Raw genomic sequence first — 15,960 nt, forward strand, 5'->3', positions numbered from 1 at the left:
ACAGATGAAATATAAACAAGATACTGATAACTGTTGAAGTTGGGTAATGAGTATTTGGGGACTTAATTGTACTAGTTCTTCATAATTTCACTAATACTTTTTCTGTATGTTTGAAAATTTCCATGATACAAAGTTTTTAAAAACTAGGAAATAAAGAGTATTTGTAAAGAAGTATTAAATTAGGTTTCAAGATACTTGAGGACTTAAGCCAATAGTCATTGTTCTCTACACAGAAATCTAGCTCAACAAATGTGCTTAATTTTTATGTATATATTTTTTACTAAGTTATCATTGATATACAATCTTATGAAGGTTTCACATGAGCAACATTGTGGTTACAACATTCACCCATATTATCAAGTCTTCTCTTATGTGTTGTTTTTTAAAGTGCCCTTTTAAAAACACACGATTTAGCATGGAAACACATGCAAATAAAAAACTGCCACATAATATGATAAGATGTAATAACAGATTTATAAGGTAAAGCAGAAATACAAAGGGATGGAGTACTTCACTGTACAGGGGAAGAGGAGTAGGGCAAAGAAGTCTTCTCAGAGAAGGTGACAGAAACTGGATTCGGAAGGAAAAGCACAAGTTTACCAGAAGACAAGGGAAGGGGAAGATATATTCAGCAGAGGGAACATGGGCAAAGACATGCAAAATGATAAAATGTGTGTGGGCAATTACAAATCGGCCAGAATGGACTTTGGTAGGGTGAGTTTGAAAATTATTAAACTCTAAGTACTAAAGTGTTACAAAGGTTTAGAGAGGGCACTTCCTAATGAAGGTTGAAAGAGAACCTAGATTAGACACAATGCTTCTTCTAAGGGAAAGATATCAAATTGTTAACTGGTGATTTCTGAGTGGTGAGATTAAAGACATTTTAGTTTCTATTTGTTTCTCTATAATTGCCAAATTTAAAAAAATATGCATTTGTAAAGTAACTTTTCCACTTTTAATATCTACATATAAACTACCCAATTCTTATAGAATTAAATTTATATATCTGTAAGGATTCAAATAACTTCAAATTTTTCTTTTAAATCTTTTCTATTTTAAAATTTCAAAAATCCATTTATTAAGAACATTTCATTCAAAGGACCTAATAAAGGATAGGCTTGTACTGAGTATTTAACTAATTTGAATGCCCTGTATATTATTTGAAGGAAACTCCTGATAAAAATATTACACACATTAATGCTTATCCACTTTCATCTAGTAAGCATAGCTTCAATTTTCGTTGCTGAATTAGTTTTGTCATTTAAGAAACTCAAAATATTTTTCAATAAAAATTAAAACTAAGATTTGTGATAGGTTATATTAAGCCCCATTTCTTTGAAAATATCTTATTTATTGCTGTAAATAAGAAAGGTGGTTTCACTGGATATAAAACTTCTGAGACTTCTCTCCTAACCTATCTTCTCTGAAATCAAATGTGTGAATATTTTCAGTTCGGAAGGTCCTGTAAGATATTCCAATTGTCAATTCTTATTTAAAAACTACCAACCATCTTGTTGATATTAAGTGAAATATTCAGGGAAAATTAAAGGAAATAAGACAGAGAAAAGCCCATTTGTACTTTGGAAATATTGCCACTTTTTATGCATGTATGGAATGCACATAGAATTTAACATTTATAGTTATGTTGTCATTTTGCTGAAACTTTAACGTAAATGAAGCACAAGGAAATTTGCAGTAAGACCTCATGTGAGCCTCAACTGAGGCATCCTCTGTTGGTGTCTCGACCTGGAGGAAAATTCTTGGTTCATTTGGAGGCTGAAAGCAATCTTCAAACAGAATTATTATTCATCCAGAAAGAACTAACATTCTCTCTGGTTCCACCTCTATTTTCAGATGACTGTTTCTTATCTGTACAACCAGTAGGCACAAAGTACAGAAAATACGGATGTTATGATGTTTTCAAATCATACCATGGGTATATCACTGCCTTGGTAGTTGCCAACTGACTGACCCCAAACTGCTTTATAGTCATGCACTTCACTTGAAATATAAACATGAGCCCTAAAAATCAAGTAGCAACTCAAAGCACTGTAGATTTATTCCACTGTTTTATTATTTTTAATACTAAATAATCTTATGCATGTCTATTATCAAATACAAACCACCTCAACCAATCTACCATGTTAATATAGCCATTATAAGTATTAGTACAACTCACTTTAAGTGCGATTTGTCTTTATTTTATTCAACACCTCATAAGCATTTTTCCACATTAATACTATCTTTATAGCCATTATTTAAATGGTTGAGTAAGATTTTATTAAGTGGCTTGGTCATAAGCACTTAATTATTTTAGATGGTTAGGTGTTTTAAACCATTATAAACCATGCCATAGGTAACATATTGATGCGTATTGCTTTTCCTGTATTCAGGATTTCTTTTCTCTAAATTCTCTAAATTCTTTGCTTAACATTTTCAAAGATCAGTTTATACTTCCAAATTGCTGTCCAAAACGCATTAACAATGGATGAGAGTGCCACTGCACTTCCGGCAATGGTATCAGCCCCATGCCAACATTTTACCTGATTTTGTAGAACATGAAGGCCTTAGTTCATATATTGAAATAAGACTACACCTAAGATACTAATTAGCTCTCTTTAACTCGGAGCCACTAGGTGGAGCTAAAAATACAAATAAAACAGTACCAATATTTCTCTCATAACACTGTTACTGAAATACTATAGGTTTCTCTTTTAGTGATAATTTTGAAGCCTAAGAGATGGAACTTTAAATTAAATTTTAGATATGCAAGTTGAAATCAGGCAGATTTAAGAATTCTGTACATGGGACAACTACATTTTTCTAAAAATTTATATGTGTTTCTGCCTTCCCATCTTAAATGAGAAACACAATTGAGATAGTTTTTAGAGGCAAGGAACTCTTAAAGGAGCCAGTCATAAAGACAGCTGTGCCAGAGAAATAGCAACACCTTATTTAGGTGGAGTTTTTAAGAACATATTTTTTTTAATAGAAATGCGGTATTCTATTTTTATCACAAGAACTGTAGAAAGTAGAGGAAAATCTATGGGCCAATTAGTGGTCCAGAAGCAATGACAATTTTTAATAGACAAAACCATTAGGCACGTGTTAACTCACAGGGGACCTAACACCGTGCCAGCTGCTGGGAACTTATGGCCCAGGAATTCTGGAACATAGCGTTCCACCCTGGATACAACTGATATCCTGCTGCTACTCAGGACAAATGCCTTTCCTCTCCTTCTTTCTCAAAAGCTTCTACCCATTGTTCTTTCTCCAACACACACACACACACACAGCCTCAGTACCTTAAAGGACACAAGTGAATTCAGGGATTCTGGTTCTAATATACATGACAAAGAATAAGTAAAATAAATAAAGCTACAGCTAGAAATAATATTTTCAGCCTGACTCTTCAACTGTGTAAAACTGGTTTCACCTTCTCTTTTCTAGTAATGCATCAATCTGTACAGTTTCAGACCAGGGATGAATGAACAAAGTATATTCCTGATCCCTTTTCCTTGTCTCTCTCAAGCAATTACTAAAGTTTTTTCCTTCACTATCCAAGTTTCTCTCCAATTTCTGTAGGTACAACTAGGTACACAAAAGAAGTGAGGAAGACGGAGCCAGAGCTATCCTTTTACAATTCAACTGTCTTCACATAACTCCACATCATTCCTCTAGCAATTACTACTTAAGTATATTCCTTTAATATATCACACTCATTAATTTTAAGGTTCATTACTGAATCAGTAATTTTAAAGAAAAAGAAAACACTACCAAAACTAGAATTAAGGAAATATGGTATTGTGAAAACAATCTAATGCCACCTCTGTCATGATTTTGATGAAAGCAAATACTGGCACAATTACTTTTTTCTATTACGTATACCTGTTGTTTTAAGAGTGCCTTGCGGAGAGAGACCCTCTGTTCAAGCTCTCGAAGCTCCTGAGCGTCTTGTGCCTCAGCCTGCATTTTGATCTTGCTCTGAAGTTCAGTCAACAGCTCCAGTTCCTGCTGCAGCTGCGTTTTCAAAGCCTGGCACTCTGCCTCCTGTGCTTCATCCAAATGCGGCTGAAAGAGAGAAAGAAAACAGATATATCCTCCTGTGAGCTATCTTTTCATGACCTATGGAAAGGAGGAGGTGTAAGTTAAGACAGACTACTCTTCTACAGGGCACAACTGTTCTCTTTTACATCTTGGAGTAAACATCTCTGGAAAAGGAAAACACAGCAACCAATGACGGCATTATAAGGATAAAGCTATCATAAGCTATTCGGATGATGACTAAATAATCATTATTTTTTAAAGAAAAACAGAGAATCTGATTGATATAAGACTGTGAATCTCTTCTCTCCAATGGAAATAACTACAGAACAGGGACAAGCATGCCACAGCTTATGGGCCAAATCTGAACAGCTACCTGATTTTCTGTTTTTGTTTTTCAATAGTCCACTAATTAGGAATGGTTTTTTACATTTTGAAATGGTCACATTTTAAATGGCTATGTAAATACCCACATAATAACCTCAATTTTTCCTCCTAAAATATTTACTATCTGGCCCATTAAGAAAAAGTCTGTAAACTTACATAGCAACTATTTTGTACCCACACTCAAATGTGACCATCTGGATTCCAGATAAAGTACTACTTTTTGAACACTGCTTAACAAAGTTGCTTCTCCAATCTTGATACACTGTTGGTATATGTACTAAACCTCTGCAAGGCACCAACAGAGAGCCTATGTGGAGCCTCATGTCCAAATGTATCAAAGAGAATTACATATGCATCATGCACATTTCCAAGCAATGCTGAGAACAAGAAGAATATGGACCACCATCACTATTTCCCAAGGTGCAGCAGACTTTTCATTTCCAACTTAATATTTCAATTGTTGGGATTTTATTCAGGCGGTGGAAGGAAAGGGGCACTAAATTTGTTTTGCCTAAGCAAAGTAAACTTACAGCTCGAGTGGAGAGCATTTCATTAATGTTGTGGTCATACTGCTCAGTTAAGATGGCTAAGTTTTGGGTCTGCTTCTCCTTAGGGTTTACTCTTTAGCACTACGAGCAAAAACCTGAAAGTCAGCTAACTAATCTTTCAAAGGTCAAAGAAAAGTTATGAGGCAAGAGAAGGGACAACCCTTCTTGTGGTAATGATACCAGACATGAACTATATAAACACTTTTGAGATAAAATAATTTGAGTTCAGAAACAGAATAACTCTGGCTTTAAATCACAGGTTAATTATTCTATGAACTCAAGTTTCAACAAAACTTAGTAAGATGAGATATATTTTATAAGGTATACCCATCAAGCCTACAAGTAACAACACTCATTTGCTACACAAAGGCAGAACCTATAGTTGAAATTATTTACCTCAATATATATATACTGCCAGATATTGAATGGTTGACTAAGTGTGCAAATGCATGTATGACCAAACACTCTTGTCAAGGAACTAGTTCACACTCTTTGCTCCCATACTGCAAAATCAAATATATATCCTTTTCTGCATTTTACACCAATTGAGGTACTAAGTCATAGTCATGTACCTTTATTCTGTGAAGGGTCAAGAAATGTCTAGCTAGAAAGACAAACTCTTGGTTTAGTTACGCTTAGCACTGCTCTTAAATACTGCCCTTGGTTAATAAAATTCCTCCAAGTTAGGCAGAAATGGAACAATGAAATTTAGAATTCTCTTCTGACTTTGTGAAACAGCCTCCATTCTTTAAAAAACTTTTAAATATTCAAATATATTGCCAAGAAAACTAGAGGCACTCCATATCACTAGCTAATGACAAAAAGGAATACCCTGAAATTTTTTCTCAACAAGATTAATACTTATACCAAGAACAAACTATATTCCTCAATGTTTCACTCAAGTGAAAGCAGGATAAACATGTTCCAGTTGTTTCTTAATCACTTAATACTGACAAAATGTCACCTAATGGCAGACAAACAATAGGTGTTTACCCAAGTCATTCCTCAGAAATGGTGCCCCAATGTCTACAAATACTGTCAGGTTACCTAAGTGTGCAAACTGAAGTCCTCCTATCCCCCTTAAAGTCTTGGAGAAAGTTGGAATAGTTGCAACTACTGAAGTTGAAGTACTACTTAGCAAGTACAAATTTACCTAAAAAGGTTGCAACTATTACTTACATAAATGAAATGACATGATGTTAAAATAGAGTCTGTTTTCTCCAAGAAGGGACTAGGTTACCAAAGGGAATGGGTTGGGGAGCGTGGGTGGGGAGGGAGGGAGAAGGGGATTAAGGGCACTATTATTAGCACTCACGATATAGTGGGGTCATGAGGAATGCAGCACAGCACGGAGAAGACAGTAATGACTCTATAGTGTCTTACTACGCTGATGGACAGTGACTGCAGTGGGTTGGAGGGGACTGGATAGTAGGAATGAATGTTGAAAACACAATGTTGCTCATGTGAAACCTTCTTAAGATTGTTTATCAATGATACCTTAATTTAAAAAAGGAATCTGTTTTGTTCAAGTTGTGCAAGTATATAGATATATACAACTAAGAGGAACATGGTGATTTTCTTTCCCACTGAAGTAACAGAACAATTTCTTTTACAGAAAATCTTGAGCTTATGTATCATGAGAAGGATGCTTTCTATCTGAAGTCTGACTACGACTGTGAGACATCATTTTTCCCCTTGATTTTTTAACAGTATCTGTGAAAATCAGACTAGTGTCTACAAGCTTTCAAACTGAGAAGGCTGCCACAACAGGGAACAAAAAGGAAGGGTTAAACAGCAAACAACTAACCTCTTCCAAGCCCCAGAGAAATGAAGTCGTATCAGATTTATGGTCTGACCAAAGACACTAAACAAGCTTTCAGTTTGGTTTACTTCTGGGTGCTGCTCACTTTAAAACTGTAATTCATTTTATACACATGCTTTAAATATCTTTTGGTGGGAAACCCTACTATGTAACCACTACAAAGACAAAATAAATCTGGAAAATCATTATGAATTCTGATTGTGATAAGCATTAACTAATGACGGTTATGAGGGTAGTCAACGTACGAGCCACTCTGTAAACGATGTTCATTAGCTGTTTTGAAGATACAGCAAAGTATAAAATTTTACTTAGATTCACAAGGAGAGGGTGAATCTTAGCTTTGCTTCTGTGTTTTGTTCAGGACAACTTGTATGAATGGAGTTGAACAGGAATCAGAGATACCACTAGGTGAGGTTTAGCTTCTGGTTTGGACACAGATTACTTGTGAGTGAATTTCACTTCACTTCAGGAGAGTTATTCAGGTAAGTGTTGTTACCTGATAGTTTTATAGTTAAATGGTCAAAGAGTTTGAAAAAGGGTATAAAGAAGATAGTGTGGAACCGGGGCCTTATTGGATGTAAATACAAGTTTACAACGTGCAGACGTGTACAGATTAACTGAGGTACTACTGTGGGTGACAACATATATAGTGGGTCATTTTGGGTTTTTGTTTATTAAGATTCATGTGATTATACTTCACATATTCATTACAAGTGATAAAATTTGAAAATTCCTTGGAATTGTTAACTCTGGTTGATTTTGGTAGAGGGGGCTGGACCAGGTAGCCTAAAGAACAAGGAAAGGGAAACCTTTAACTTTATAATAAATATACTTTGGCATCTTTTGAATTTTGTATCATACAAATAAATTTCTCTATCAAAGCAAATACAAAATTTAAAGTCCTTTGATATTATATATCACCAACACTTGTCTTTCCTTATTTGTCTACAAGACAGCATATAATACCTTGCTTCACTCTGATGTACTAATTAAAAAAATACACTCCAACTACACATGCCCTGGTCTTACCTATGTTATCAAACACAGAAAGAATGGGAGTAACAGTGTGATAATTCCACTATTCCTCTAAAGATGAGTATTGACAATGAAAGGAGAGGGGGTAAAAAGGCATTTTTCATTCACTGGTTTCTGTACTAATTAAGAACTTACTGCCTCTTTTGGATACAAATCACATTCAGAGGAAATAAGATTCCAAAACTATAAAACTTGGAACAACAGAGAGAAGCCAGCAGGTTAGTATGTTGATATGTAGATTATAGTACCAACACTGGACATTTGGGTGCACTTAAAATGAGAATTTTGACTCTTATTTACGACACTTTCCACAGTTAAAAAGTTCTGGCCAGTTTTTGGTACTCTGCTGAGAAATACACAAGCAGAAGTCTGTAGCCATAGACCCTCTACACCAACACTAACCCAACATGCTGAAAATGAAAAGAAAAAAAGCTTATTCAATTTCTTGATGACAGACATCTGGCTTAGACTTTTACTGTTTACATGATGCCTTTTATCTGTCCTCCTTTGCCAAGAAGCTTAGGCTAAAGGTACCTTCAGACTCTTCGGCTGCTGTCGAACCTGCATGACATGCTTCCGCCTTAGTTCTCGCTCTCTCCGTTTATTACGCTCCAGCTGGTCAGTGAGCTCGGTTTGATGCTGCAGACTCATCAACTCACAGCGCATCTTCTGCACTGTGTTGAGGTGGCGGAACTCCAGTTCTTGTGTGGATTCATGCTGTCGCAGTAGCATTGCATGCTCTAAGTCCTTTTGATCCTTTCTTTTATTTAATTCCTAATCCATAAAAAAGACAAAGGTGTAATTTGCTGATGTACAAGGCCAGGAGAAAAAAAATCCTAAGAAACAGAATAACCAGGATATATAGATGTAATCCTCTGATTTAATAATGGCTGCACAGTGAATATTAGAATTTTATTACTGGAACTGTAGAAAATGGGCAATTAGTAGTACAATTGCCTTATCTGTTCATTTACTATTTATACTACTTTTAGCAATAAGCTTAAGACATATCAAATCTGTCCCAAGAGACTTAATGTCCTTTCTACTCTCTTTCCATCATTTATGTTTCCTAATTCTGTATTGAACAGGATTTCTAAGTCATCCTTTGAATTTCTTCAGAGTATACTTTCAATTCTATTACATGCAGTATACCCAGTATAGTGCAGTGGTTAAGAACACAAGACTCCAGGGCTAGGCTGCCTGCTTTCTAAATCCTGGCTCTGTTACTGACAAGCAGTGAGTCCTTAGGTTAATTACTTAAACTCTCTGTGCTTCCATTTCATTACTTCTCAAATGGAGACCATAACATAGCTGTTTCATAAAATTAACCTGAGGGTGAAATGAGTTTATAAGTGGAAAGCTGTCAGAATACCTACCTCATGATCAATAAATGTTACTACAATTTTTTTCAGTTTAAAAGATCAAATGTACAACACACACACACATACACTCACACACACTCTCTCTCTTTTTCTATGTAGAAGGCAGTCAGACGTGCCCCCTTTGCCTCTGCTGCCCCTTCTCGAGGGGCCAACATTTGGTGCATATGTTTCCCAACCTTCCCCACACTTATCGTGACACAACTATTACACAAAAACATACAGTTTTAAAATTGAATAACAATATATATTATAGGCATGTAATATGCTTTCTTTACCCAAAAATATAATGGACAAATACAGATTTAAAAAAAATTTTTATAGGAAGCTTGTGCTTTCTGATGCCATAGTTTTTCTATTTTTTGTTTTATGACAAATTTTCAATAAACATCTACACATGATACACCATGTAATTATGTTACTATTTCTTTAGGATAGAATTCTAGAAGCGGATTCGATGGGTAGAAGATACATGCAAATTAAATTGTTAAAGCTGATGAATTATGCTCCAAAATGGCAGTGTCAATTTATATTCTTACCAACATTGACCACTTTCCCATGCCACTACTAGGACTAACCAATTTTTTAGACCGATCTTATCTAATTGATGCAATTGTTTTCATTTGAATTTCTTTAATTATTAGTGAATTTGAATAATTATGTTATACTTGAAGTTTATTTTAAGCCACTCTTGGAAATAAATTGATCTATGCTCATAGGTATACCTGATAATGAGAACCGTTGTTTTCATTGGCTAAGTTTCTACATATTCCCAATGAATAATTTCATGATTATAAAACTATGTTAAATGGTAGTATATACCTTCATGGCACCCATTTCGGATGAAAAGGCATAAGTTATCCTATTAATTTTCTCATATTTAAAAATTAACAGTTCTTCCATTCATGGAATTAATATTTATTATATATTTACTTATTACATATTTATTGAATACCTATTATGGGCCAGCCACTAGCTACAAGGCCTGGATATATCTAGCCACTGGATATAACAGCCCTGAACAGAACCTGGGACTTCATCTAATTTCCATTCTACTTGGGGAAACAGAGATCCCCATAAAAAGTGTGTGCACGTATGTGTGTGTGTGTGTGTGTGGTGTGTGTGAGAGAGAGAGAGAGAGGGAGGACTGCAAGAATATTTACAGAAGGGAGGAGGATTTGGAGATCAGAATTGAGGAGATATGAAGTGAGGGAGAAGGTGAACTGTGTGGGTTGGGTTTCCAGGGAAGAAGGACTTAGGCAAAGGCAAGCAGAGGCGCTCTAAGGCCCTGAGGGTGGGATGTGACTGACATATTTTCAGGAAGATTCTGATTTCACACCATTTACACATACCTCCCTGACAAGGTCCTGCTCCAAGTTGTGGCACCCAAGTAACAACTTTCTTTCGAAGAGACGGCATTGCAGCTCTAGGTACCGGCTCTGATGCTGAAGAAGATTGGTCTTTTCCTCTTCTTGGAAATGCTGTATGTTCTCTTTCTGCTTTGAAAGCCATTCCTCTCTTTCTTTTCTTGGGGTGCTCTTGTTTTCATTCAGCTCCTGGCAAGATAAAGAACAACTGAGTTCAGAATACATAAAAATTAACTACATGAATATACTATTTGGTAGCTGGTAATCTTCAGTAAAAGTACTTAATTTGTGCCCTCTCTCATGGGCAGGCAGGTCAATTACCTTAAAGGAGGTAGGTAGTATTTTTCTGTTTCTGGAGTTATCCATGAAGTAGGACAAGAAAAGAGAAAACATACACTAGAAAACATGCATACTTTTTAGCTTTGCACAGCTATATTTCGGACGGCTCATAGCTTTGAAAGCACGCAATGATTGGTAAATGAAGTAAAACATCTTTCTTTAAAGTCCTTCCAAAAAGGGGAAGAAGACAGTGCTTTCAAGTAAAAATCACACTTGAATTAAAATTAAGGTTAAAATATAGATAGGTCTCACTTCTTGGTTTCAACAATAGAAATACTAAGTTTTTGGCAAAGTTAAGGATGGGTTCAGTATAAAAGACCGGAAATTAAATGGAAAATCAACAAAACCAAAGGAAAATAGAGACCTTTTAGAATAGATTTAATATTCAGCATTATAACCACTGAAGGCAAGACCAATGTTTTTCTACAGCATTTTAAATATCATCTCACAAACTACCTAAAAAAAAATGTATTTATACTGGACAAGATGAGAATATTGACAATACATTCAATGATGCAAACCCGAGGATGCTAATTAATACTAGCATATTGCAACCTAAAATGCATCAACCTTGCAGAGAATATAAATCAGCCATCATTCCTAGGTCTAAGATGATTTTTTAGAGACTGTTAACCTATGGTTCTTCATCTGTTGTTCAAGAAAGAAACCAATTATTCATTACTTTCATTGATAAGATATTCAAACACATAAAAATCAATACACAAAGAATCATTTGACTATGTTTTTCAAAATCTTTTGCCAAGGAAATTCCCCACCCACCAAGACTTCCCCAGTTTACACCCTCTTTTACAGACTGATGGACTGAAATTTTTAGTCCATGTAATTATTAGCACATAGATAAACTAATCTTGATAAAATAATCATAATCTCTTTGGTATAGTGCTTTTTTTGTGTTTAGGAATTTGACCTATAATTAGACATATAAGTCTTATTAAGGACATTGGTGGCACAAAGCCTTGCTATATATACCCTGCCGAGTGAGGTTCATTGATAAGATTTTTCCAACTTTAAAGAATATAACCTGCTATGTATTCCCATTACTATAATCTAAAAGCTAAACTCAATACTAGAACATGGGATTTGAAAAGATGGTAAGTAGGATTCCCAACTGCAAATAAATATACAACAAAATGCAGTTCTATTGTTGTTTCCTAGTGAAATCAGGTTTTAGTTTTATAAATGAATATGTTGTTTTAGATAATCCTTTAAGCATATAATTCATAGTCTAACTAATAAGTTCGTTTTCTGTTAGAAGGTAGTTTTGTGTCTGCGTGTGTGTGTGTGTGTGTGTGTGTGTGTGTGTTCATTTAGAATGATTATCAGTATAGAGGAAGGGACATACTATAGTCTTTGTAGGTAGGAAATTTCCTTGGCAAAAAATTTTGAAAAACATAGCCAAGTGATTCTGTATATGCTTGTATTATCCCTGTCTTCTCATTGACATTCTTAAGTTGAGAACTACAAGTTTATGTGCTTTTTATATTTATGTGTTTGAGTATTTTATCCACAAAAGTAATAAAGAATTGGTTTCTTTCTTGAATAACAGACGAAGAACCATAAGGTCAATAGTCTCTGAAAAATCATCTTATACCTACAAAAGATGGCTGATTTATATTCTCTGCAATATAATAAATATGCTATAGTTGACACATACCATTTTCCTGTCCTGACCACTATCTTGAATAATAATCCCCTTTCAGAAATTGCCTTAGGACAACATGGCTTTCCTCACAGTTAGACTAGATCTGCGATAAAAATAAGTTCAAGAAAGCAGCACATAAAGGGCAAACACACATGAAATCCTGTAGCCATAACGACATAATTAGCATGCTTTCCTATTAAAGAAAATGGGATGAGAAGAAATGCCTCTTATCCTTCTTCTGTGTTAAAATCAGAATAAGAACAAATTATTGTAATCTGAGCCCAAAGTAAGAAGGTATGATTTACTTTTAAAGGAAGAGATGTACGGTTCTTTTTCACAGCTAAAATATTTTTATTTCTAGTGACTCAATTACTTAAGAAGTGCTTAGGAAAGCTACTAAATAACAGCTTTATAAAATAATTCACATTTTCAAGAGATCACTCTTTTTAGATCCCACTCAACTGAGGATCTCAGCCATTGAAAAGTAATAGGTTATAATCAATGTCCTCACTTAAACTGATATATTGTTAGTGGCCACAAACAAAAGAAAAATTTATCTTAATGGTTCTATGAGTAGATCAATATTGGATATAACCAGTAAGCAGGTAAGTGGCTTGAAAATTTTTATAAAGTAAATACCTCCTTAAGCTGTTCCTTTCGAAGTTTGTATTCTCTCTTCTGGGTCTTCAAAAGGCTATCCAGTTCTTTCTTCTGCTCAGCCTGGATACGCTGCTGAAATTTTTTCACCTCGTTGCACATCACTTTAGCCTATAGGAAAATTTTTAAATGGATCAAATTAGCTAAGTAGATAAGCTTCAAAGCAGCAGTTTAATACACATTAGCAAGGATATTTCCTCCCACCTAAGATTATAAAATCAGTATAATCATTACCAAAACAAGAATATCCAATAAATTATTAACAAGTATTACTCAGTACCCTTATGATTTGAATTTCAGAGAACCACTAAAATGGAACTCATCTTTAAAATGCTGATCTTTTACAGGGTCAGTGTTTTCACCTTTTTTCCCCCATTTAAGTGGAGTATGCTGCCCGACACCCCCCACTAATAAAACAAAACAAATGTAATTAAGTTATGACCTTTTATCTAGCTTGACTTGTGTATTAAACAATGTAATACGTTCATCTTCAAATTAAACCCTGACTTTTAATTTGTATTTTAAATAATATGAAAATGTTAAATATTAAATACCTGTATATTATTATTTTATTTCTGATGATACATGCAATAGTTGACCCTTAAACAACGTGGGGATTAGGGGTGCTGACTCCCAACAGAGTAAAAAAATCCTCCTATAACTTTTCATTCCCCAAAAACTTAACTACTAAAAGCATACTGCTGACTGGCAGCCTTACTAACAACATGAACAGATATTCACACATATTCTGTATGTTGTATAAATTCTATACTGTATTCTTACAATAAAGCTAGAAAAAAGAAAATGATCTTTTAAACTGTCTCCCAAAACATTTTCCAAGACCTTTATTGAAAAAAAAGTGTGTATAAATGGGCCTGTGCAGTTCAAACCTATGTTATTCGAGGGTGAACTATACATATCCATTGTAGAACATTTAGGAAATACAGAAAAACACAAAGAAGAAAAATCTTGCATGATTTTACCACCCAGAGATGACCAATATAAACATTTTGGTGCATACCCTTCCTAATTTTTTCTAGGCATGTATAGATATTGATATAAATATATAAAACAAATCTAAAATCATATTGTACATCCTGTTTCATGAATTCCTTTCCTAAAAAAGTTAGTATCTACCTCTTTACAAAGTATTCAAGAAAGTACAACACCAAACAGGATTCTAAATATTTCTACATTCTTTCACCAAATTATTTCAAAATCAAAGAGTTCATTTACACCAGAAATTATTTTGCTAAATTCTCTGTTCCTGTGAGAGAGTGATTCTTCTTTTCTTTGCAGGGAAGGGTGAACAGGGTAGCTATAAATGCCCCAGGGCAGACTAGCCAGACATATTTGAAGATACGGTGTAAATTTATTGAGAAGTTTACATTTTACTTGACAACTGTGATTATCAAAATAAATTGAAACTAATGGGACACCAAGGAAATTAGAAACCAGTTTTCACAAAAGACTCCTAAAAATTACACCTTTATCATACAGTAGAATGATACTTATTTGTAGTAAACAAATGGGCTAAATCTGAATCTGAAACCCTCTTAATTCCTCTTAATTTAACATTCTCTGTATATTACAGTACTCTTCAATTCTTCTGATATAAAAATGCTACTATAAATTTAAGGTTTCCAAAAAGTACATAGAGAATGATGAATGTTTTTTTGACACCTAAAACACCTACTAACTGATTTACCAAACTTCTCAGATAACCAAAGTACCCACGGCCTAGAACAGAATACTTAATGACTTTTTTTTTCATGAAGGTATCTTTGATATACACTCTTATGATGGTTTCACATGAAAAATAATGTGGTTACTACATTCACCCACATATATCATCGAGTTCCCCCCATACCCCATTGCAGTCACTGCCCATCGGTGTTCTAAGATGCCACATCACTACATGTCTTTTCTGTGCTACACTGTCCCCATGATCCCCCCAACACCATGTGTACTGATCGTAATAGCCCTCAATGCCCTTCTCCCTCCCTCCTCAACCACCCTCCCGCACCCCTCCCCTTTGGTAACCGCTAGTTCCTTCTTGGAGTTTGTGAGTCTGCTGCTTTGTTCCTTCAGTTTTGCTTCATTGTTATACTCCACAAATAAGGGAAATCATTTGGTACTTGTCTTTCTCTCCCTAACTTATTTCACTGAGCGTAATACCGTCTAGCTACATCCATGTTGCTGCAAATGGTAGGATTTGTTTCTTTCTTATGGCTGAATAGTATTCCATTGTGCATATGTACCACTTCTTCTTTATCCATCCATTTACTGATGGACACTTAGGTTGCTTCCGTATCTTGGCTATTGTAAATAGTGCTGTGATAAACATAGGAGTGCATATGTCTTCTTGAATCTGACAACTTTTTTTCTCTGGGTAAATTCCTACGAGTGGATTCGTGGGTCAAATGCAATTTCAATTTTTAGTTTTTTGAGGAACCTCCATATTGCTATCCACAATGGTTGAACTAGTTTACATTCCCACCGGCAGTGTAGGAGGGATCCCCTTCCTCTGCATTCTAGCCACCATTTGTTGTTCCTAGTCTTTTCAATGTTGGCCATGCTAAATGGTATGAGGTGATATCTCATTGTGCTTTTAATTTGCATTTCCCTGATAATTAGTGATATGGAACATCTTTTCAAGTGCCTCTGGGCCATCTGAATTTCTTCTTTGGAGAAGCGTCTGTTCATATCCTGTGATCAT

The 15,960-nt window shown here is 34.9% G+C and overlaps 1 protein-coding gene across 1 annotated transcript in view; it reads right to left on the reverse strand.

Moving 5' to 3' along the window:
• Positions 1–15,960, reverse strand: part of LOC130682814 (serine/threonine-protein kinase TAO1-like) — a 187,297-nt gene that overhangs the window by 59,137 nt on the left and 112,200 nt on the right. Inside the window, exons 16-19 of the mRNA XM_057497752.1 lie at positions 13,224–13,352; positions 10,568–10,771; positions 8,371–8,610; positions 3,889–4,071 (exon numbers count right to left, since the gene is read on the reverse strand). Of these exons, the coding sequence (XP_057353735.1) occupies positions 3,889–4,071; positions 8,371–8,610; positions 10,568–10,771; positions 13,224–13,352 (756 nt within the window). The remainder of the gene's footprint in view (positions 1–3,888; positions 4,072–8,370; positions 8,611–10,567; positions 10,772–13,223; positions 13,353–15,960) is intronic.

The sequence above is a fragment of the Manis pentadactyla genome, chromosome 3, assembly GCF_030020395.1.
Source record: "Manis pentadactyla isolate mManPen7 chromosome 3, mManPen7.hap1, whole genome shotgun sequence".
Taxonomy (NCBI): domain Eukaryota; kingdom Metazoa; phylum Chordata; class Mammalia; order Pholidota; family Manidae; genus Manis; species Manis pentadactyla.